The 26,058-nt window shown below is 32.4% G+C and overlaps 1 protein-coding gene across 1 annotated transcript in view; it reads left to right on the forward strand.

The window, feature by feature from the left end:
* Nucleotides 1–6,167: 6,167 nt before the first annotated feature.
* The window catches only part of LOC139482930 (uncharacterized), a 96,789-nt gene continuing 76,898 nt past the window's right edge, over nucleotides 6,168–26,058 (forward strand). The window contains exons 1-7 of the mRNA XM_071266958.1: nucleotides 6,168–6,289; nucleotides 14,724–14,813; nucleotides 18,198–18,271; nucleotides 21,248–21,418; nucleotides 22,416–22,565; nucleotides 23,528–23,641; nucleotides 24,402–24,686. Coding sequence (XP_071123059.1) covers nucleotides 6,201–6,289; nucleotides 14,724–14,813; nucleotides 18,198–18,271; nucleotides 21,248–21,418; nucleotides 22,416–22,565; nucleotides 23,528–23,641; nucleotides 24,402–24,686 — 973 coding nt within the window. The 5' untranslated portion in view covers nucleotides 6,168–6,200. The remainder of the gene's footprint in view (nucleotides 6,290–14,723; nucleotides 14,814–18,197; nucleotides 18,272–21,247; nucleotides 21,419–22,415; nucleotides 22,566–23,527; nucleotides 23,642–24,401; nucleotides 24,687–26,058) is intronic.

A 26,058-nucleotide genomic window follows, 5' to 3' on the forward strand; every position in this document is an offset into this window, starting at 1 on the left:
TAATATTGCAAAAGTTCAAGCGATTGGGGCAAACTTACCGAGTAAATAAAATCAAAATGTCTATCTACCTTGCACATTTTAGAAAATTCAGATCAGATAACGAAACTGGGTCCAGCAACATTTATAAGCAATTTAAGATTTTGACCCTCACAGTTTCCATTCACCACAAATATTCTCGTTACAACGAACCATTTAAATACAAAAATACGAGTTGCAGCCTTTGGTTATCTATTTTAAAATAATTGTATACGGATAAAGATATGAAAGGCAGCAGGGTCACCTGGGTGAGGAGTCCATGTCATCTGAAATAAATGCTAAGCATATATCTAGATAGCGACAGATAACCATGACATTAAAAAACTCTCTTCTTTTCGATTTTTTTCGAACAAATTGACACATAAAATGAATTATATAGTATTGTGGAATTTTTAACTTGTGTTCAATTCGTTGGTTACACCTTTTACTAGAATAACAATCCTGTCAAGTATGAGCTGGGTAAAATATTTCAGAAAAGAAGATGGAAATGTGAAAGTTTCGGTGCGTCAGGTGCAACAGCATACGAACAGCTAACATGCCTCGTCAGGGTGGAAGCTAAAAAGACCACGAAAATTTTATTTAAAACCTTTATTCGTTCCAACAAAGTTAATGATATTTTGTTGAGGATTTAACCATCTACGACAACAAGATTTTTTTTTTTAGAATTTACAGCTCTTCTATAAATACATGCAAAGCAAACCTTGTTTAAATTGCTTGCTATGATTGTTTGGATGGTTGTAAACGACAGGTAAGTAGTATGTTTACTATATACTAGAATTTGTTAGGACAATAAACATTAAATTCAATTCCTGTCAGTTTGTATTTGTCCAATCAAATCCCAGTATGTATTGAAACTCCGCCTACCTATTGTTTGAAAATATCCTTGGAGCAAACATAGCAAGCAAGTCAATCAAAGTTATTTTTTGCATGCTTTTAAAGAAGAGTTTTACTATATAATGCAAAGAAGCGTTTAAGTCTTTCGCCAAAAAATACTATCAATTTATTTTTGTCCTATGTAAACTTTCGTACCATTTCCTTCCATTCATGATCATTAAATTGAACTGTAAAATATTTCTTGGTACCTTCTTAATTCCTTTATAAGTCTTATGTAAACATAATTATGACAATAACTTTTGTGAGCACAAGATTCACTGCACACTTTTAATTAAAGTTCTGCTTAATCAAACATTAAAATGTGAACTTAAGTTTTGAGACTTTTTTAATCGACACGATTGGGATTTTTGCATATGAGAACATGTTTTATCTATTAGTTGAAAATGCGGCTTTGAACTAGCTTTCAGTACCTGTGAGCATTTGTTGTTCAATAATGTGTGTCTTTGTGTTATTATTTTTGTGATAAATTGTTGTGTTGCTACACCACTGTAACAATGAAGGAGGAAATGGGGGGGGGGGGGTTGAGTAAGTGGGGAGGGGTATGCGGAGCGCTAACAAACATGTCTATGCAGCATGGGCTTTGATCATTGTTGAAGCATCAATGTAAGGGGCATTTAATATCTTAATAAAACTATTTTTATTTCAGATAGTATATATTGTTATCTGATATTGGACGAAAGAGGTTGCCCTGTTATGTAATTGTGTAATATAAGTAACGATCATTTGAAAACACATATTAAACAGCCAAATGGATGCACAAGAGCTAAAATAGGAGTCATAGATCCTATTGACAATAATTATCTGCCCAATTTTATTGATTTTGTAACATTTGTTTCAAATATGAGCAACTTCTTATCCAAAATCACCAGCACCGTCTCAGGACCCACCAGCACAATGACAGGACCCACCAGCACAGTATCAGGACATGAATAAATTGAAAAAATGCTAAATTTTAATAAATTGCAATGTTTTTTTCACAAAATAGTTTTGTCGTGTGGATTGCGGTATAGAAAGCGGACTCTATGAGCATTTTTGTTTTATTTTTTCAGTTCGAGATTTTCTGAAAATGAGCATTTTTATGTTACGCTTACTGAAACAGTTTAGAGGGTCAACTTTTTAATGCTTTACATATGAACCCATAAGAAACAAGATTGAAAAATATCAACTGTTTTTTTCATTTTTTTATGAGTGAAAACGTCAAAAATCATAATTTTCGTCTTTGTTTACATTTTTTCATTGATCACCAGCACCCGTCAGGACCGAATCACCAGCACAGAACATTCTCTCGCAGGACAACCATACCCACCGTGTGATTACTACCACGACATGTTAAGTAAGGTCAATACAAATCAATATCTTACAAATTTTGAAGTTTTTATCGTATACAATCAAAACAGTTGTATTGAAGCCTTCGTAAATTTCGTGACTACACTCAAAAGAACGAGATATCATTGTCCTTCGCCATCAATAGATATGTTCAATCAGATTTGATTTACTTCTAAGTAATACTATTTCTAAAAGTGAAAAACAGCGATCAATTGTCATCCGAATTCAAACACTTAAAAATTTGATATATAAAAATCAACAAATGCTTCGTCGTATCTTGTTTACTTACAACCTACACATGTTAAAACAAAATTATGAAGAAGTCAGTCTATTGATTTTGAATAAACGTCTCCTCAACCTTATCCAGATATAACTTCCTTGTTTTTACAAATAGCAGTCGTATAAGTTTGTATGTAAACTATCGCCCTTACAATTATTTTACCAACCTATTAATTGTAAATTTTATTTTAAAACTTGTAAACATTATAAATTTCGTCACGTTCCTTCCCGATATGTATTGCTTCTGATCACAGCTTTGGTTTGGGTTTGCGAAAAAGAGCTATTGTGTTGTTCCTTTGTTCTTTTCTTTATAGAAATTATGATATTTATTATGTCATAATAAACTTTTGTATGGACACGAGAGAAAGATTTTAAGTATAATTTACCCCGGTTTATGCTTTTAAATATCGTTATAAAAAATGTAAGGTAGATTATTAAACTGTACTGCAAATTCTGTTTTTGAGTGTAAACTCTTGGTTTCATGTTTTAAAGTCCCACACTTACAACGATTTAGCTGTTTACATGTAGTTTCCAACTATTTCTTAAATTCATTTCTGTCCCATTAAAATATACATTGTACAACGCTTATTTACACCTCTGCGTTAATTTTAATTGATATTAACAACTAACAGACACAGAATAAACAATTATAGGCCACCGTTCGTTACGCTCAATGAACAAACTCAGCAAAGTAAGATAAATAGCCCCAGGATTTCAAAAGGCGAAAATACTGAAAAAAAGAATTATCGCGACATGATTGAAGCCAAATACATAAAACGGAATCCAAATATCATAGCGAACAACGAAATCCAACGAATGCATTACAGACTCATTTTGCCTTAGACAGGCACATTAATTTTAATTCAACAATTTACACTAGTAATTTTGGGGCCCTTTATACATGTAGCTTGTTGTTTGGTGTGAGCTAAGGCTCCGTGTTGAAGACCGTACATTGACCTATAATGGTTTACTTTTATTATACAATTATTGACTTTTGATGAGGTTGATACAATGATTTATCAACCCCAGAGATGTGATATTCACCAAGGCCAACGGCCGAGGTGAATATCACATCTGGGGTTGATAAATCATTGTATCAACTGATATCAAAAGTCAACAATTGCTTTATTATATGACTCTTTAGTTCTCAGTGTCATTTTCATATTTTTAGATTGTGAAATATATCCTTGGTTAGATGGTATTTTGCCTAGACTGTTTTTATTTTATGCTTGGGTTTGATTTTTAGGCATATTTAATTCTGCGTAATTAAAACTAGAAGAATATTGTATCATTTCAATTTTTAAAGAACAAAACATGAACAATATTGAATACAACAGAATAAAAAACTAGATACATGTACATGTACGCTAGAATCTGTTGATCGGCGAGTATTTTTAGAATCCTTTTCTATCAAAATCTTCTTAATTTCCTCATTTTTTAACGATGGAAAGCGTTTTTCAGTAGCTACTTCTGCTGCTCCAGCCATACTTTGTTGCCGGAAACATGTAACTGTCGTCTGTTAGATCGAAACGATTTTATGTCGAGAGCGCTGATTGGTTGATATTTATTCGGTCGTCCAATTAAAAACCATTTTATTTATACATCCCTTAAATAGCTAACAAGAATTCCCCGTTTCTATATTTAGGTACACGGACGCTGTTCCAAATCTTATATTAACCTCTCGTGATTTTTGACGCGGTGAATATAATGTTTTATCAAAGAGGATTTCCTATGCTTTTAGCCAATGAGAAGACAGAAAATTTATAGTCATATAATAAAAATTGTTATTTGGATGGAGAGTTATCTCATCGGCACTCATACCACATCTTCCTATATCATTTTGCCTTAGACAGGCACATTTTTTTTTACATTAAAAAAATGACTTGTTTTAACATGTTTCTGAGCTTGTAACCTCCACCAACAGATTCAATTGTATATAACCGCTCAACATTACAACATTCATTTAAAAGATACTTTTCTAGTTATATCAGTGTCAAGCAAAATTGTTACTAACACAAGACGCAAATATCGGTGCATGAGAGCTAGCATTAAATGATAGAAAATTAAAAAGAAATAAACAACATTGTTTACCAAGACTTAATTTCAATCAGAACACCTCACTCGGAGTAAGTGTTTAGATGATTGCCACCAGAAGTATAATAAAGGTACGACTTTCTTTTGGTTAGGTCAAAATATAATGCTGTGTTTTACGACCTAACGTAAATTCTAATTCGAATTGCAATTCGCTTTACTGCCCGAACGATGTTAACTTTTAATTCGTATTAACAAAAACGCATTTATTATGCGAATTGAATAATGAGATTTAGCCAATTCGAATGAATACGAATTAAAAACAAAAAAAGAAGAGTGTGTGAACTCGATTAGTGAGTAATAGTTATCCCACGAGGACGCGGTGTGTCAGTGTAAGATCGCCCCGATGGCCGGAGGCTTGTTTACCGACTCGCCCCACTTTTCCGCTTCTTTTGAAAAAGTGTAAAATCAAATTGAACAATCGGTCTGACAACTCACTTATTTACGGAAAGGGTTAAAACCAACTGAAAATGTCTGCCAACTAACACCACTTATAGAATTATCTTGCTTCCTTTAAGTATGTTAAATTACTGAAAGTTGGTATCCAGTCGTCCTGGTGTAGTGGTACATGTATGTGTCGTGGGTTGATATGCTAAAAGTCTTGAGTTCGAATACCAGCATAGACATTGGATTTTTTCTACGTAAAGTTTGATAGATAGTCCATATAATTAATGATAAGTTTTATAATGGATTTGACATTCCCGCCAAAATGTTACAGAACAAAGGAAAGCATGCAAAACAAAGAAACTCAAGCTGGTAGAACAAAGGAGCTGGGATGTAAATTCGATTCATATTCGATTCGATTTCAATTCGAATTAAATGTACGTGTGAACGAGGCATAAGTATCAAAAGAATGCAACACCATAAGTGCTCATTTTAAGACTTCACATACCTATACAACGAATACCGCAGAGTTCAGCCATACAATAAAATGATAAACGAAAAACAAATTAAGAAATTGAATTTCAATAATAGATATGTGTTTACACAATATGTCATTCTCGAAATCTTTCCAAGTCTAAATTAGTTGAGTAAACATCCAGCAGACACTATCAAATATTTGTCATAAACGCTAAAATTCGCTATAATGGCGAAATTCAGATTCCATTTTTTTTTCAGACAATTTTTCTAAAATGATTACAGAATAAGCTTTGGCCAACCTTAGTTCATTCCTTATGTATTTTAAAATTCAACTTCCTTTTAAAATTACCTTTAGAAATTGATTTTCCCATCAGAAACCGAAAGAAATCCAAACGCGATACCAAAAGTTAACTGGAAGTTCAATTTTAGTTGCTTGTTTTTAAAGCATCTTTCAAAATTGGTAAATATTAACTACAGAAAATAAATGATAAACATAGTAAATCAAGAAAAAAATTACAATAAATATCTACTTCTATGTCGTACATAATTAATGTGTAAGATATTTTATCTAACTTTCAGTATACATGATTGGTGCGTAGCACAATGTCAATACAGTAAGCCCCTTTATCAGTATTTAAATTAAATTACACCAAACTATCCACTTTTATTCTTTAATAGAATATCTGTACGGAAACATGTCATTTTAGGACAGTATGGAGTGCTATCAATTCAGATGTCTTTTATTTGTGATTTATTTTGCAAGACTTGCAAGCGGTTGGTTATGGGGACTTCAAGAAGGAAGGTATGGATTATAGTTAACATTACATTTCAAGACTACATTTCTTTTGGATGAAGTTATAACTGTTACAATAGTATCCAGTATCAAAACATTTACACAAGCCTTTAAGTGCTTTTCTTACATCTAATATTGTTTTTTCTTTCTTACAATTGATGAAGGTCGTACTGAAAAATTAATGTACCTGTATCAGTTTTATTTAACTTTTCTCTATCGTTGCGTTTGTCTCATCGACAATTGTACGTACCTAATCATAATTTCGGATATATACGACCTTTCGAGACTTTTCAATGAGGGAAATTAAATCGATAAGACACAAGCAGCTCAAGTGAAAACATCTAATTAAATGAAATATAATAACAAATATTTGAAAAATAAAACTGTCTGTCGAAATTGTTCAACAGTATTAGCAGTATACAAGAAATATTAGGTTCCAATAGTTCACCGTTTTAATGAAACTACATAAAGCTAATTGCTCATATAAATTTCAAAGAATTAATAATGTAAATAAACACGATTTTTGTCATATTTTCTTTTGTAAATGAATAATTCATTAGCGATGATTCTCTGCTTATTTTAACAAAACTGAATCTAACTGACTGTTTAAAGTGAACTATTATTTCACTTTTTCACTTTCACTCATGATTGAACTAAAAATAAGAAAATTTTATCAAGTCTCGTAGCTTTAACTAAAAAAAATAATATTAAGTCTCGTAGCTAATGGCCCTTTAGATAATTAAGATTACTCTAATTGTGATTCGCAGGTGCCTCGGTGGCCTAGTGGCCTGAGCAGCTTTACAGCAGTACTACTGTAATCACTAGCGAGTGAGTTCGAACCTCTCATGCGTGTACACATGCACGTCAATCTTAATTGACTAAAATTGTCAGTTTTCTTATCGAGGGTCGGTGGTTTTCTCCGGGCACTCCAGCTACATCCAGCAATAAAAACTGACCACGACGAAATAGCTCAAAAGTGGCGCTTAAAAGTTGCGTAAAAATACCAACAATCAATTGTATTATGCTTCGCAAATTCAACCAATGGAACTAACCTAAGTGAATTCAAAACTACATGTACATGTAACAACAATATTTGTCATTTTCTGGATTTGGATAAAACATGTACAGTTAAGCACAGGAATATCAAAAACAAATTACAGCAAAACACACGATTATTTGTTTTCTTATTAAGATTTTGTTTTATTGGATGGTGGTGTTCCTTTTGGTCCTTTCTTATGTTAGATGAATATTTCGGGTTCGTTCGCTATGTCCGTGTCTGTGGTAACGTTTTAGTTTCTAATGAACACAATCTATATATAACTGGTAAATTAATAAAACGATGATTTCGTTATCTTAAATTATTGCAACGTTTACTGAAATTTTTCATAGTTACAAATATTGAGTTTTGAAGTTTGACTGCACCTGTAGATTTCTTATTTATAAACAACTACATATCGGTTTTTACACGCCCCTTGTTAACTATCGATTCTTTGAATACATTTATTTTTTTACGGATATCGTTCAACACTGTATTTATATGGATATTGTCGATACTTACATTGGTTGTGTTTTTGATAAATTAAAAAATAGTTTAAAATGTATTTTACATGCATGTCGATATAATGTAAGTATTTGTTTTTTGTTTTGTTGTATCTGTATCTGTCTTTATGAGTGTGTTTTTGATACCAACGGTAGAGTGAGCGCCGTCGATTTATTGACGGTACGCGAGAGCAGTTTTGAAGATCTCAACGCTCGAAGCTCGCATTACTGTATTTTCAGGGTGGTTTCACTTGATCACTATTTTTACAAAAATGACTTTGAATGTTGTAGTGTTTTGTACGTTGGAATTTAAAAACAAGTTGTTTTGTTCTTAACTTGTTTTTTCATATTATTTGTTGTCTGGTAATTTTCAAATTTCTTTGCATTTTTTTTAATTTTTTTTTAAATATTCCCTTGTTTCTATAGCAGGAACCAGCTTCCAAACCACCTTGTAAAAACTATTGGCTTCTGGTTTAAGTGTCTTCCCGATTGTCCGACTTTTTGAAATTACAGGTAAAAAGTAATGCAATTTTGTGGGACAATCGGGAACATGTTTGTGGGACAATTGGGAATTGTTTTGATAGTGATAAATAGCGTATATTACAGGTTACTAATCAGTGTAAATTATAAAATATTCAAAAATAAAACGAACAAATAATAATTTAACTTATTTTAGTCTTAGATGCATATTTTTTTTAAATACATGTAGTTATTATTGGCTCTGAACAAGCTGTCAGTAATTTTTTGAATAATCTCAGATTTGTACTTAGTGTCTTTGTTGTGGGGATGTATAATTAGTCGACCACGTTCACTCTGTATCTTTTTTATACTGATGCATTTCTGTTTGTATCCATTGATGAGATGTGCCCCTTTCGACTGATTTTTATAGTTAATTCTTATGTTGTACTGTTAAAACACTGTCCTGAATTTTTGGGAGGGTTGGCGCCACTTTCTGTATGTTCCTGTCCTAAGTTGTGTAACTTATTTGTTTTTCGTTCATTGTTTGGTACTTAAGTTAGGTCGTTAGTTTTTCTCTTTTGAATTGTTTTACATTTTTTAAAACGGTGCCTTTAAAACTGAAAATTCTCTGTCATTTGGTCTCTAGTGGAGAGTTGTTTCATTGGCAATCATACCACATCTTCTGATTTTTTATGGAAGTCTTTATATAGTTGGTGACGAGTCTCGTTGAATGTACTTTACGGCAAAGACCGCACCTATAGCCAGGAGGGTCGCGGAAAACCAAGAAGCACTGTTACAGTCGAAGTTCTGTTTGAACTGTGACTGTTGAGTATGGTTGTCTCGCAAGTCCATGTAACATTCCACCCTTTCTTTTGAAATTCCTGGCTACGGGCAGTAGGAATGTTGGTAAAACAATCTCTAATAATGATGTTTGGAAAGGAAAGGTAGATCTAGTAAAAAATCTAGACAGTAGCTTCGTCATCAAAGAAAGTTGTTGGTTCAGGTGAAACTGACATTGGGTGTAAGCAGTCTTCAGTAGTGTCGAGAAAGTTGTATTTATTCCCTAGTAAAGTTGCAAATATTAGTGGAAACATCTCTCCATCAACAAGTTCGTGTGGGAGGTAAATGTAAATGAGTTTATACCTTTTTAAATTGCATGCATTATATCTATTTTTATTTATAAACTTTACAGAGAAAATGTTTGTAAAATTACGGTATTGACTTTTGATTTATAAATAACCTACCATAATTGAAGATATAGTTGATAAATCAGAGATATATACCATTTTTTTTAAATAAAGGGGGCTTTTATCCGTAATGATTTAAAACACTTTTTTATACTTTTATAAAATTAATATTTTATACTTTTATAAAATTGATATTTAATGTGAAAAAATTAATTCTTGTTTATTTAGCAAAACAAACCACAGTTACTTTGTTTATACAATAACATTTTACTTCATAAAATAATGTGGGACAATCAGAACTTTTCATGTGGGACAATCAGAACTCTAAAAATTTAAAAAGTGGGACAATCGGGAATAAACCCTTGTCTGTAGATCAAGTAATTCCAGTTTGACGAGGATTTTAGAGACGCGCCAATCATTTCTGTATTTATAGTCACCAGTTATTTATCACGAAGCTAGTCACTGTACTCTCTCAAGCTTGTTGATTTTCGTATTTATGTAGGTGTCCCATACTATTGCTCCATACTCCATTGTTGTGACCTCACCAGTGAAATGTATGCTTTTCTTGCATTCTGGTTGGCAATATCTCAAATTTTTCTCTCAGGTCCTCTGAAAACTGTAGTTTCAGGTATTGGTTATGTTGGACTTATTGAATGACAACTCCATTTAAACTATAAAAGTTTTTAGCCTTGTTTTTTTTTGCTTAGAATGTAGCATTTTGTGGTATTGAACCTCATTCTCCAGTTGTTTGTCTACAATTCTAGGTTCTTGAACTAAAGATTTGACTGCGTCTGAGATGTCATTTTTATGACAAAGGAAGAGTAACAGTTCTAAGACTGTACCTTTGTGGTACAACAGAGTTGACTGTTACTTCTTCAGATTTTTCTACATCTACTACTACTTTCATTTTTCAAAAACATGTATAGCCAGTTATTTATTTCTCCATCTAATTGAATATTCGACCATCTATATGGTACTGTGTCAAACGCTTTAAAGAAGTTAGGATGGCAATACCAGTTCAATGCAAAGCTTTATCTATAGTCGGCATGTTATAAAACAAAAAAAAAACATAAGCTCTTTGAGCTTTTATAACCGACAAATACATACATTTACACAATAACCATACACAATACCGGTACTAATATTACAACATAAAAGATAGTATAGAACATACATTTGTATCAAGTGTGGAAATAAATGTTTCTATATCTCTATTTGCATAAGAAAGTGTATTGTCGTCAGCATAATTATAAAGCGAACTGTTTATTGTGATTGTTATTTTTAGCATGTGTGTTTATTTATTAAGAGTATTAATAAAAAAAACAAGTGTGTCCCTCCATGTAAATGTAATCGCATAAGCATCTTACCGATCATTTTTCCTTCTTATATCATTAATTCAACATGTTACTAAACATGTATGTCATCATATATTAAATTACTGTATTTGTTTACCTTAAATATTGTGTCTGTATTTATATTGTATGTTTTTCTGTAAACTTGTATCTAGTTTTTAGAGAATAAAGTATCTATCTATCTACCTATCTGTTGTTGCCAATATCTTTAGTCATATTCATAAAACTAAATCATTGTTCTGCTACTTTCTTTTGGTCACTTATTCTGGTTTCTTCATCACATAAATTGATATGTTTTTGAATTTTCAGACTTTGTTTAGATTGAAAGGTTTTATAGTTGGCCAGAAATCAGATGTTTTTGGTCAGCCTATGCAACGTTTATAAAAGTTTGTTTTAATGGATTGTTTGGTTTTTATTTTATTAACTAGATGTCTCTGTTGTCTATAGAGTTCCCAGTTGTTACTTGGTTTTTGTTTGTTATTATCTGTTATACAGTTGTCTTTTTTACACTGCTAAATGATGCAGGTTGTTTTCATTGTTTTCTTTTCTTCAAAGGGAGCATGTTGGTCTCGAACATTTACCACAGCCTTTTAAAAATTTACTAGTATATCATTATTGAGATCAGCTAGCTCCTAACATTGAAATAATATCAAATTTTTTTGAAGCTTTGTCAAATGTATCTATATAAAGTCTTTGCTAAATTTTGAATTTGACATAGATATTGGTCTATATAACCCTGTTATTAACCATTTTCTATTATAATATAATTGACAAATAGGTCTACACAAATTGATTCTTCTGAGTTAAATTCTAAATTACACTTCCTGTCACATACCAGATCTGATCGAGCATAATTATGCGACAAGTCCTCTCCTGTTCTGGTTTCTATCCGATCTCCAAAAATGATAGTCATTCACACGGAACTGAGCATCTGGAAAAGAACTGTCTATTTTAGTTTCAGTAATAAATAACTTTTCAACTAGGCTAGTTGTTAGTAAGTCTTTAATAAAGCAAAATGTATTCCTTATGCTATTTATAGTAAGTATGAACAGTTCAATTGCATTGGATGTATCTTTTTAAGTTCTCCGAGTTGGTCAAATACATCACTACCACATGGTGATTGATTATTTTCATCACTTGCTGATGTATCATTTTGGTAAATAAGTGATGATGAAAGTGAGGAGACAGAATTTTCCTCATTACTATTGATCTCATAGAAATTGTGGAAAAGGGAGTCAATTCAATGCAAGTAAATAAAACATATGTAACTTTTTTATGATTTGAAGTTACATATGCGTAGTGCGTTTTATTTTTAAAACGACTTAGCTAACTTGTTATAACCGTGACTTAGCTAAGTTGCTATAAAGACTTAGCATATATATATCTCGTTATAATAACTGAGCAAAATTGTTTAACCAACTTAGCTAATTTGTTTTAACGACTGAGCTTACTCGTTTAAACGACTTATCTAACTTGTTGAAACTACTTAGCTAACTCGTTTAAACAATGCAGCTTATTTCTTATAACGAGTTATACCTCTGTTGAAGAAACCCGGTTTAGATAAAGACACACTGAAAAACTATCGCCCGGTTTCGAACCTTCCTTTCGATTCTAAAGTTCTCGAAAAAGTTGTTGAAAGTCGTCTAGAAGAGCATCTATTGTCAAACACTCTTCATGACCCTGCTCAATCTTCCTATCGTGCGGGACACTCAACCGAAACAACGTTACTTCGAGTTCACCATGACATTGCAAGTGCGCTAGACAAAAACTGTTGTGCCGTTTTATTGATGCTCGACCTTTCAGCGGCGTTTGATGTGATTGACCATAACATTATCGAAGCTAGATTAGAATATGCTTTTGGAATCTCAGGTTCTGCTCTGAAATGGTTACTCTCTTACCTCCGAGATAGGACACAGCGTATAGCAGTAGGCTCGGCCCACTCCAACGAATTTCGTCTTAATTGCGGTGTGCCGCAGGGCTCCGTCCTTGGCCCAAAGCTATATACTATATTTTCGAAGCCGATCGGCGAAATCTGTAGACGTCACAACATGTCTTATCAATGCTACGCCGATGATACGCAGATCTATTTAGTTTTCGAACCTCTTGATAACTGGAAAAACACATCGAATCGAATTGAAGACTGTTTGGCCGATATAAGTTCCTGGATGTGTGAAAACATGCTTAAACTGAACGAGGACAAAACAGAACTGATGCTATTTGCTCCGAAAAACCGAGTGAAAGATTTGAAGGATTGCAATCTCACCTTTAAAGGAAACATCATTACAAGTTCTGAGTGTATTAAAAATCTGGGTGTTCATTTTGATAAGACTCTGTCAATGCACCAACAAGTCAGTTCAGTTTCGAGATCATGTTTTTATCAAATACGAAATATAGGCCGCATACGTCCGTACATCAACGAGGATGCATGTAAAACTCTGGTCAATTCGTTAATTATTTCTAGATTGGATTATGGCAACGCTTTACTTTATGGACTACCAGCTTACATGATTCAGAGACTACAAAGGGTTCAGAACACTGCTGCGCGAGTGGTTACAAGAAAAAAGAAATACGAACACATTACTTCGACACTTGAGTCTCTTCACTGGCTGCCTGTGCAATACAGGGTGCAATACAAAATATTATTATATGTATTCAAGTCCGTGAAACATGAAGCGCCATTATATCTTAGTGAACTTGTAAATTTATACAGGCCATCAAGATCATTAAGGTCTGAAAACAACTTAACACTCGTAACTCCTATTGTGCGAACCAAAACCTACGGCAATAGAAGATTTGATCAAGCAGCGGCCATCCTTTGGAATGCATTACCAAAAAAACTTCAAAATGCAAAGTCAGTGCCTGTATTCAAAAAGAACTTAAAAACTCACTTTTTTCGACAAGCATTTTTAATCCCTTAAATTCGTTTCTGTGATACATTGTGCCATAGACGTTAGCCTGCTTTTGATTTATCGAACCTTTCTTTTAACTGGAGATATGTTTCATTTATAATATGTACATTGTATGTTTTTAGTAGCACACATATTTTTTTTTTTTTTCATTTCAGTAATTATATTTTTACATGGTAATATTCCTTTTTCATCTTTTGAATACGTTTTCAAATTTTTAACTTATATTTGATAATTTTTAATAGCAATCTTATTTTAGACTTTTTTGGCTATTTTATTTTACCAACTTTATTCAGTATAATTTTATTTTGATTCATTGATATATATATTCCACTTTTTTGTAAAAATTTCCACATTATTAATCCTTTTATCTAGGAAAGTTTTAACACTTAAATATTTATTTTGTGTGTTCATGTTTTATATTTTTATCACTGTCTGTGTCTATATTTCGTTTAACATGTGATGTAAAGCGCTTTGAGTAATATTGTTTTAGATTTAGCGCTATAGAAAAATTGTAATAATAATAATAATAATAATAATAATAGATAAACTAAGTTCAGGCATAGATTACCTTAGCTGGATTTGGCAAAATTTTTAGAAATTTTGGTCCTCAGTGCTCTTCAACTTCGTACTTTTTTTGGTCTTTTTAACTTTTTTGGATTCGAGCGTCACTGATGAGTCTTTTGTAGACGAAACGCGCGTCTGGCGTATATCCTGGTATCTATGATGAGTTTATTTGCTATAACAAGTTAGCAAAGTGTTATACAAACTTAAAATAAAAACTCCACCCTAACACTAGCCGGCTTCCGTATGTGACTCTTATACTGTATATCGATGTATTTTTTGTTGTGTTGGTTGCTGTTTCTTGCACTTTTTATTTATACTCTCCATCTTTTTGTAACGATTATCCTTTTAATTCTGCAAATATATTTTCTTTTCTATTGGATCTGATATTTTCTGGGTAAACATTGTATTTTCATATCTGATTAATTTGTTTCAGACCACATGTTCTTAAAAGCTCCTGGTATATCGAAGAAAAATACCATACAAAATGCAGTTTTTGGAAGTGGGGACGATGTACAAGATACAGGTAACATGCGATGTATTTGTGATTTTATCATAATTGTATTTGTATTTCCACAAGTACTTTGTTCATACAAATCGGTCAATGAAACCATATCATGTTTAAGCTATACATGTAAGTTTACAGATCCAATTGACTGTGATACGATAAATTGTGTCGCAACGATGTGTATTAATCTTACGCATAATACTTGTACTCAGTAGATGAGCGGCATAGTGGTTTATCCATGATAATTAAAACTAGTAAATCTATTTTGAATCTATAAAGAAAGATATTAATATCAATTCAATCAATTCTTTATTAATCAGATGTTTTACAACATGAAGGTACATGTATAATCAATATATACTAAATATAGATTACAAAAATATACGATCATGACAAAACATACAGAAGTATTAAATACAAAAAAAATGAATACATATAAATAAAATTCCAAATAGTAAATATTTGTAACAAATGAATTACAAATCATCTTACTGAAAACAGTCATTTCAGAGCTTCAGTGCTCTAAATAATTTTTTTCACTAAGTTGTACAGTCTTTTACATTAGTAGTGCTTAATAATTATGAGGAGAATGAAAACAGTTTCTGATCTGGCTCCATTTTTGTTAAAAAAAAACACAATTGTATCCTGACCTACAGAAGAGAATGTGATAAGGGAATAACCATTTAATTTCAAACGGAAGTTATGTTTTTGTCTAAAAATATTTTTTGATACACAAATTGTGAAGGGAGAATCTGGCCAAGCAGATGACAAAAATATTTTCTGAATCCAGATTTCCCCCATTATACCTTATAGTGAGAAAAAAAATAAGTTCTAAAATTGTCTGACTCCGACTCTTATATGAAAACGAAAATATAAAAATTCCTGAAATTTATATTAAATGTTGCATGCCCTGTAATTGTATTTGATCTGTATTTGTGACACACCTTTTACAGCAGATGACCGTGAGGGTATTCCGGTGTATTGCTATCGCAATTTATCTGACGTAATGTTCATTTTTTTTTTGCCGATCTATAAACATGATGAATACGTAGACATCATCAAGTGCAATCTAACATTCCTTATCGCTTGAATGCTCATCAAATACCTTTTAAAGAAGATAAATTAATAGTATTAAAATGTTTTGTTATATACATATACCTTAAGTAAATAATCATTAATTTCTATGAACACGCATGCGGAAGAATATCTAAAGAACGTTTGCAATCTCAAGGAACGATAACGCTGCATGGATGATTTAAAACATTTGTTTTGCGTGGAAATACAAGTGCCAAATCAAATTCATTCTATTAGAAAAATCGAAGTATTACAAAAGAGTGACGTGTCCACCATGCACTTGCACTGCACCAGGGGCGGATCCAGCCATTTTAGAAAGGGGGTCCTAACCCAGGACAAAGGGGGGGATTCCAATTACATGTCCCCATTCAAATGCATTGATCGTCCAAAAAAAGGGGGGTTCCAACCCCCGGAACCCCCCCCCCCCCCCCTCTGGATCCGCGCCTGTGCACTATTATTAATATAGTAGAATAGAATAATTTACAAATGCAAGAAAAATAAATATACATGTAACTGTAATATAAAAGTATTAATATAATATTTCAGAATTGAATGCTTCTTTTTGTGACTTCATTGGTGTTTAAAAGCGTTGACCGAAGTACATTTTGTATGAAACGCACAAGCGCTTCATTCTAAAAATGAGCGCACGGTCAATGTTTTTAACTTAAGAATTGAATGCTTCTTTTTGTAACTTCATTGGGGTGTAAAAGCGTTGACCGAAGTACATATTGCATGAAGCGCAGAAGCGCTTCATTCTAAACATGTGCGCACGGTCAACGCTTTTTCAACCCTATGAAGTTACAAAAAGAAGCATTCAATACTTATGATTACATGTTTTAGCTAGGGTCATGAAAACACGATTTTATCAGTTTTCATTTAATTCTAATATGACGTGCTTCTTTCGCTTTGTGAATAAACCCATGCTTTAAATCCAATAAAATGTGTTTGCACATATATATACGTATATTGACTACTGCAGAATACTGAATTTTATCAAATTGTCATGCATTTAATATATTTCATTAATTTGAAACACTTTCAAACTCTTAAATGATGCACATGTTGTTACTGATTTATTTGTTATGACTGTAATGTGTTGCATTGGAAATTGACATATTTTACCTAGATACGACAACCGTTCATGCTGGCTGTTCAAATTCCTCCCTTTTGAAAATCGCATTGCCAGTCATTTACTTGTTTACAAACAAAAAAGGGAGATTCATGGAGTAGCCTAAGCAAACACGATACACTTATAACAATCGGAAATTGAAATTACCCAAATTGCCCTAATCAGAATCGATATAATTGATGCAAGCTACTACTTTAATTTATTGTAGTTTTTACATGAGTAGGCATTATATGCGTGTTATTTAAGCCCTCACTATTGCTCGAGCAAAAATTAATCACGAATATAATGCCTACCCATGTTAAAACTACAATATAGTATAATAGTTTGCATCAGTTATTTCTGAATTGACCTGTGCACTTTATCATGGGACCTCGTGTCATCATAATTGATAAATTTTATTGTGTAATGCAATTGATAAGGAATAACAGAATAACGCGAGATGTGCAGTTACCCAATCAGAATACCGTATTATAATGAAACATACATCTAATGTACGGTGACCTATAGTTGTTCATGTCTGTGTCATTTTGGTCTCTTGTGGACAGTTGTCTCATTGGCAAATATACCACATCTTCTTTTTTTTTTTTTTTTTTTTTATATCTAATGTAATTATAACCCTAGGAAGTTACAAAAAGAAGCATTCAATACTTACAATTACATTCTTTAGCTAGGATCATGAAAACACGATTTTTATCAAGTTTTTATTTAATTGACCTGTACACTTTATCATGGGACCTCGTGTCATCATAATTGATAGATTTTATTGTGTAATGCAATCGAGTAAAAAATTTCGCGAGATGTGCAATAAGCCAAACAGAATACCGTATTATGATGAAACACACATCTAATGTAATTATATAACAATAAACCAGAGTATACTGATTTCTATCACTACGATATAATAGCCATTACGGTGAGGATGAATCCCTGTCATTAATTTACATCCACACACGAGCTTGTCCCAGAAAAACTATATATCTGTACATTAACCTCACTTTTAGGTATAGAGATGTGATTTGTTTTCCACAAGAACTTTCATTCATTCGATGTTCATTACTTCAATACTTTGATTAGTTTTACGTTTAAAGAAAAACAGATTAACTGAAACTTTGATTGTCAGAAAGCTTTGTGTGTATATGTCAGTAATATATTTCAAACTTTTATTTCTGAAATTAGTTGGTAAATTCTTGTTTTTGTAGGCACAAGTATCAGTATAATCTGTATTGTGAAACTGGGTGGTCAAATGACAATTCAGACAGCGGATGCATATATGGTATTATAATTAAGATGTAATAGTAGCCCGAGTTAATGGTGTTTGCGTTATTTTATGGCTTTTATAACAAGTTATTATACAAATTTAATATCATATGTTTTTTTTTCCTTTTGAGTTTTAATATTTAATGTTTAATATTAAAAAAAACCATATAATATATATATATATATATATATATATATATAAGTACGTCTGAGTCAGTGACAACCCTACAACAGATGTATCCATCGGATCACCATCAATGATGGTGATACATGGCTGTGTACATAATGTATATACAACTCGTCTAAACATCAACCCAACAATGTTAGATCTGTAAATTTGCTTTCGCAAATTTTTGGTTCTTCCCTCGCCGGGATTCGAACCCATGCTACTGTGATATCGTGACACCAAATCGCCTGCACTGCAGCCGTCCCGCTAGACCACACGACCACCTGGGCTCTCTATAAAAAGATGGATACATCTGTTGTAGGGTTGTCACTGACTCAGACGTACTTATGAATATAATTATTTTCTGTGACTGTATCTTACATTAATTTGTAGGATCCTTTACTATAGATAATTTAGCTGATCTGTAACAATAACATCTTCATGCCTTATATATCATGTACTGTAGTACGCCGCTAGATTAAAACTGACGAGGAAAGGTAACATATGGCCACCGAAAGCTCTTTTTATAGAGAGCCCAGGTGGTCGTGTGGTCTAGCGGGACGGCTGCAGTGCAGGCGATTTGGTGTCACGATATCACAGTAGCATGGGTTCGAATCCCGGCGAGGGAAGAACCAAAAATTTGCGAAAGCAAATTTACAGATCTAACATTGTTGGGTTGATGTTTAGACGAGTTGTATATACATTATGTACACAGCCATGTATCACCATCATTGATGGCGATCCGATGGATACATCTGTTGTAGGGTTGTCACTGACTCAGACGTACTTATATATATATATATATATATATATAAGTCTGAAAATTACACCAAACAGTGTTAGAGTTAAATTTTCTACTGACAAATTTTTGTCCGTCCCTCAGCGGGATTAGATATATATATATAACGTCTGAATAGTAGTCAACGATTTTCCCCACGATCGACTGACCATTAAAATCATTGACCACAACTCTGCTTGGTCTAAGGAGGAAAGACTCGCTTGGGAAAGGTTTTGGATAAGGAAATTAACAACTTTGACACCAAATGGGATAAATGAAAAGATGTAGTTCGACTCCATGTAGCGCTTCACATTTAGGTTATATTACTCATTATTACAGTTTCTGTTTCTATTTTTTAACATTTCTCATCCATTAAATAAACTTCTTGTAGATACCCATTTAAATTGCTTAATTTTTTTAGGGATGTATAAGTACCAAGCCACGTTCTTCTAGATAGATAGATAGATCTTTATTCTCATTAACTAAATAACATAGTTACAGAGATGATAATATATACAATACAACATATTTTGCATGTGTGAAATATACATAAATAAATGTAGTTTAACCAGGAGGACAGACTTCCACTGATATATAGTTAATAAATCTACACAATTTTTCTAGCAAGACAATATTGACTGTACTGAATACATTTTTAAATTTAAGAATATTAACATTTGTACAACAATAGTGTGGTAAATATTTATATCGTTCTTTTTTGAAAAAAGGACAAGACATTACATAATGGAATTCATCGCCGATGTCAGCAGATTCACAAAGGTGACATAGCCTCTCTTGTCTTTGAACATTTTGCCACCTCCCCGTCTCCACTGGCAAACGGTGATTGCCACATCTAAATTTACATAGTTTCAGTGCATTTTTTAACGATAAAACTGTAATATAATTTTCAAATTTAAGTTCTGTTTTGAATAATTTATAACATAAACCTTTTGATGATTCATTTACATTTGCAAACCATTCTTGTCTAAACTGATCTTTTAACTTTTGTTCAATACTTAATACAATCCAATTTTTTGAGATACAATCTTGATTTTGCCAAATGTTTGACATACCACAATTATCAAAGATACTTTTGATAAATAACAACCATTTGTTTTCAATTCCATACTTATTATAATTAATATATATCAACTTATATAACATTGACGAAATCTTGTTATCAAGTGTGTTATTAAGAAGGTTGCACCAAAATTTTATCATCCGTAATTTAACGTATAAAGAAATCGGATATCTTCCCAATTCCCCGTAAACCATAAAATTTGGAGTCGATCTTTTTAACCGTAAAACATGCTTACAAAAACTCAAATGTACTCTTTCCAAAATGTCAAGATTTTCTAGTTATACCTATTCAAAACTTATTATTACGTTTTAACAGCTGTTTGTTTGCGATGTTTAAATACTCAGTCTGTTGCAGCTACTTTACTCTGTCAATTTAAAATATTTATAAATTTAGATCGTTCAGTGCTGTCTATTTGGTAATTTTATTGACGTTATCATTCTTGTACCATCATAATTGTCGTTCCCGTTAAAGTTTTAAAATTGTGCTAGTTCATATCATACATTATTATTTGTATTTAAAGCATATATTTGAACTCTCTGTTGTAATAAGCCATATAACCTATTTCATGTTAAATAATTTTTAGAATGGTGCAAGCGTCTTAACTGATGTTCGGTTTGACTTTTTTATTGTATACATTTCAAGATTGTAACAGTTTAATCTAATAAGACTTTAAGATGATTCATTTAACATCAGAATCTCACTGAGGAAGGATATCTGTTATCCAAAATATTTATAAATAATTACATTTGTAGTTACCTTATTTTGTATTTGGAGTTGTTGTGTACACTCTTTTAGGCGTTTATATATAATATATATATATTATACGTACTTATATATACAAATGTATATATATATGTATGTATTCCAAACAGCGGAAGAACTCTAATACATTTCTTGTCGGAGTATAAATAATGATTTAACTCGGATTTTTTTCAAATGAATACATTTATATATTTATTCTTGACAGCCATATGTGATGGTAAAATAAAAACTGCAGCTTGTAACTTGCACTACAGTAAAGACCTCATAAAGAGGCGTGATGGGACTACAGAAAGTTATAGTGGTGGAGAATGTTCACGACCAGACAAATGCACTGGCTGTAACGATGGATATTACTCTGATGGACCTTACTGCCGAAGTATTTATACTGGACAACTTGCACTTTCATTTTTTTATCAATTAATTTTATAAAGTACTTCAATACCTGTAATTTCATATACATGTATCTACATGTACAATGTAGCTACACCAAACCAATTGCGTATGAGACTTTTAACAAGAGAGAAGTAGTAAACTTTTACCAACAAAGATGTAAAATCAATTGTAATATAAATATACATATAAACCATAAGTCTTGTTATTATCTGAGACCTTGTCACATTCTCATAAACTAATGAATAATTTAGTTAGTTGTTAGTCCAGACATATATCATTCCCCCAGTCAGCCAAGAAGAACTTTTGGTAACTAATGGATTGAATTAAGGACTTTGCTAATTTAGATGAACTAAATTTGGACATTTTATCTAAATTGACCAAGCTGGTCGATCATAAATTCAAAAAAGCATTAAAAAACTAAGATGTATAGTATGGGTTCTAACTCTTTCAAGTAGACCTCTTTACGATACATATGCTGTTGTTAAAGCAAAACAAACTCTTCACTTATTGTTTTCCATGCATTTCTTTTAACCTGGCAATACTGGGAATCCGCATAAACCCATATTTCTTTTGAAAATTAGAAATATGTCTGTCCTTCTTTGGTATTCAATAAAAAGACGATTGCAATCTACTTTCTGTTTACCGAATACCGCAACATCACAAAAATAAAAACGACTTGCATTTGGATCGTCAAATATTAATCTTTCAGCTCATATTTTATTTTGCACATGGAAAGTAGCACATCACTTTTAAACTTCGTATGTTTGAAGTTGATATGAGATTAAACGCAGAATGTACTGAAAACACAAACGTTCAAGATGATGGATATAACAACGAAAGTTAAAAATAATACAATCAATAGAATCAGAATTCTGTTTCTCAAACAAGTGCATCTTTATACAATAACAAGTCCTTTTTAATACAACTGCAATAAAAAATTATCAAATGTTTTCTTAATTTAGATATTCTTTTAAATACAGTTTGTCCTAAGATAGACCACTGCAATCATAGGCAGTGTACGTCTGTATCTACTAACCATTGCCAATGGTGTGATGGAGAAATCAAGCAAGACAAAAGTAGTTGGAGAGCATATATTCCGTATCCAAAAAACACGAAAAAGACTTGCGAAAGTAAGCAAATTATTTTAATTAAGCTGGAATTTGACCTATAATGGTTTATTTTTTACAGATTGTGACTTGGATGGAGAGTTGTCGCATCGGCACTCATACCACATCTTTTTATATCTACTAAATCATAAAAAAGCGGTGTCAATATTATAGTTGGAGAATCGTTCCAGGAATATAATTGCAATATTTAAATATTAAACAAATTGAAGTGGGATGATTTATTTATTACTTACTAGGTAATGTTTGACGTACATGTCACAAGCAATCTGGTACACATGGACGCTCTTTAGTAAGCAGATGAGCGATTTTTTTTATTAGAGAATATAGCAATATAAAAAGAATCGGGGTTGAAATTCGAAAAGGGGGAACAGTTGTTATGGAAATTAAACCACAGAATCATGAAAATTGCGTACACATTTTCTAGGATACAAATATGGAACTTCATAGTGGTTGCTTTCTGTTTCCAGTTTGATCTTATATCAAATAGACTCGTGTAATGTATAGTTTCTTTTTTTTGGGGGTCTAAAATATACCGTTCTTGTTTTAAAATCTGACATATTTTTATAGAACCGAAAATGAACTAAATTATTATACAAGGGCAGTAGTATTAGCAAGACAACTTACGACTCTATAGATTTTTCTTGCATTTTTCAGTAGCAGGATTCTTTGCACACTTGTAGTTCTTTTATAATGTCAAGGACTGCGAACACTGAAATGGTTTCGGAATTTGAACTTTGTATCACCCCTGTTATACAGTGTGTCTAGCGTTTTTTTTTTTATTAAATGTCAACCAAACAAGTACTACATTGTATGTTCTGTAATGGAAACATTTACAGAAAATATTTCCGAGTTATGACAGGTATGAAAAAAGCCAGTGCTGAAACAGGTAAGTGATAACTCTTCATCTCTTTTTTATAACTCATTCATTACCTTCGTTGACTAACATTGAATGTTTCTTTGCATAGAGGCTTGTTCCTGGAGATCGGACAGTACGAGATGTTTTCCTGGAACCTGTACAGAGGACCTTGCTTCTAAATGCAAATGCTGGAATGGATTTGGAGGACATCAATGCGATGAAAGTATGTTTTTCCTAAACCTCTTCATGGCAAACAGAATTAAAGAATACAACTGACATATTGCTGACTTATTACATGCGTTATATATGTCTTCTGAAGGAAATGATGTATTAAACCTGTTAACAGCACAACATAAGGACAAACTATAAAAACCAGTTGCAATTAATCCTACTTAATATCGTTTCTAAACACTAGCATAAAAGCAAGGTACAAAACAAACCAAAATAAAAAATACTCGCAGTTACTGAAAGCTAGGTCAAAGCCAATCATAATAATAATAAACAAACCACGTTATCCCAGTATATAATTAAAATCACAAAAATACTGAACTCCAAGGAAATTTCAAAACGGAAAGTCCCTAATCAAATGACACAATCTAAAGTTCAAACTCATCAAACGAATAGATAACAACTGTCATATTCATGAATTGGTACAGACATTTTCGTATGGTGGATTGAACCTCTCACCTGTACAACAGTTAGTTCACATTAAATAGATTTAGTGTATAGACGTCACAAACAGTCTGAGAAACAAATAAGAAAGCTTAGAGATAATCTAATATGAGTGAAACCCTTTCTTTGGTGTAACGAACAGTGCTCTGTTTCCCTAACCCTTATATTATTACAAAATTTATTCAAACCTTAACTCAGACGAAAGCAGGAAGAGTACATATATTATCTTACGCTATATTCGTTTGAAAACTAAGGAATTTGTGGCATGTTACTTAAAAAATTCTTTAACATTTATTCTACTCTATTTGTAGTCGTAATTGATCTTGAGGTAACATATCGAGAAGCAAAACTAATTCAGACAAGTGGCACAACAGACAAAATAATTACTACACCAACCGACGTAAATGATCCAAGTCCTCAACCTATCAGATGGACGAACAATCCAGCTTGGGACACAGCTGAATTAGAATTCAATAGCATGTTTCCGAAATCAGAAGCGCCTCCTCCACATATGGACCGAGAAGGCGAAACACATTTTGTAACAGATTTCAAATATGGTATAATGTATGCTGCCATGGAGCTACGTTATGACAAGGGTACATACTTAAAATCTTTTTGATGTAAATGTTCATTTTACTTTTATGTAAATGCACCTGAAAACAAAATATCATGGCCGACACTCGGCTAACCGAGAGATTGGTCGGTTAATCTATATTGAGTATGCGGCTATATGGGCGATTGGTCTGTTAATCGGGTTGGTTATACGTCTGTTAAGAGTAAAACGCTTAATTTAATGTTAAACTCTATTAAATATACAGATTTTTGGCATGTTATAAGAACCAAATCAAAAAAAGAAAAGTGTCTGACAAAATGATAGCTTTCATAGAAAATTTTGCACTTGTAAAAACATTTCTTAGTCTGCGCAGTTTTCAGTAAAACTAAAAGGCGTCGCGCAAGTATGTAGTATTTATGCTTATACGCATAGCAATTTTTTAATAAAAGGCGAAACAAACAAATTTAGATATCATTTAAAGGACAAAAAATGGTTCTAAAAAATAAATTGACATTAGTAAATATTTCATAATTGTAAAATAACGTGAATAATACCACGTTTTATTGAAAAGTATGGGAATAAAGTCTGTTAATGGGTTGGACAATTGAAATTGTGTCAGTTAAGAGTTATTTAGCCACTACAATAATTTTGCTACCTTTATATTTTCCCCTTGAAAAATTGAAGAATGAGATGTTCCTGAGTAAACAAACATGACAATACGGTGCCACAGTATCTTAGAAAGAGCATTTTTATTTTGACTTTTTTTGCATTTTATTGAAGGGTGTGTCACTTCAATATAGCGTGATATGGATTGGCCTCTGGAATATGCATGAATTTTTTATTGACGTTTTCAATCAGCCTTAACTTTTGTGTCTGTTCGAAGTCGCACGTTCTCAATTCCGACTGAAAGTGTCTTTCTAATACAACACAGGGTACATATAACGTGTTCTCGTTGACATATGAACATGATTTTTGTCACTGGGCGTTAAACCGTAATTCGTCAGCATCATCCAATTGGTTCTTTTCTTCTATTACTTAATCATATGTTGTTTACAAATCACTCTAAAAAAGTAAACGGAAAGAAGCGAATGCAGCTACATTTGGTTATGTTAAGTTTTAATTAATTTTATTCAGTTTAGTTCCTTTCTACATAAGTGCAGAGGAGAACTACAGTTGTCTATGGTGGCCGGTGAAGTCCATTTCGCGTTTTCGCGATTTCGCCTTTTATATTCTATAGGGCGAAAACGCGAAATCGCGAAGTCGAAAACGCGAAAACGCAAAGTCGAAAACGAGAAATCGGTTTCGCGTTTTCGCGTTTTCGACTTCGCACTTTCGAGTTTTCGCCATATAGAATATGTAAGGCGAAAACGCTAAAACGCAAAATGGCATAAACCTGCCACCATAGTTGTCTGCAT

The sequence above is a fragment of the Mytilus edulis genome, chromosome 7 (genome assembly GCF_963676685.1).
Source record: "Mytilus edulis chromosome 7, xbMytEdul2.2, whole genome shotgun sequence".
In the NCBI taxonomy this organism is placed as follows: domain Eukaryota; kingdom Metazoa; phylum Mollusca; class Bivalvia; order Mytilida; family Mytilidae; genus Mytilus; species Mytilus edulis.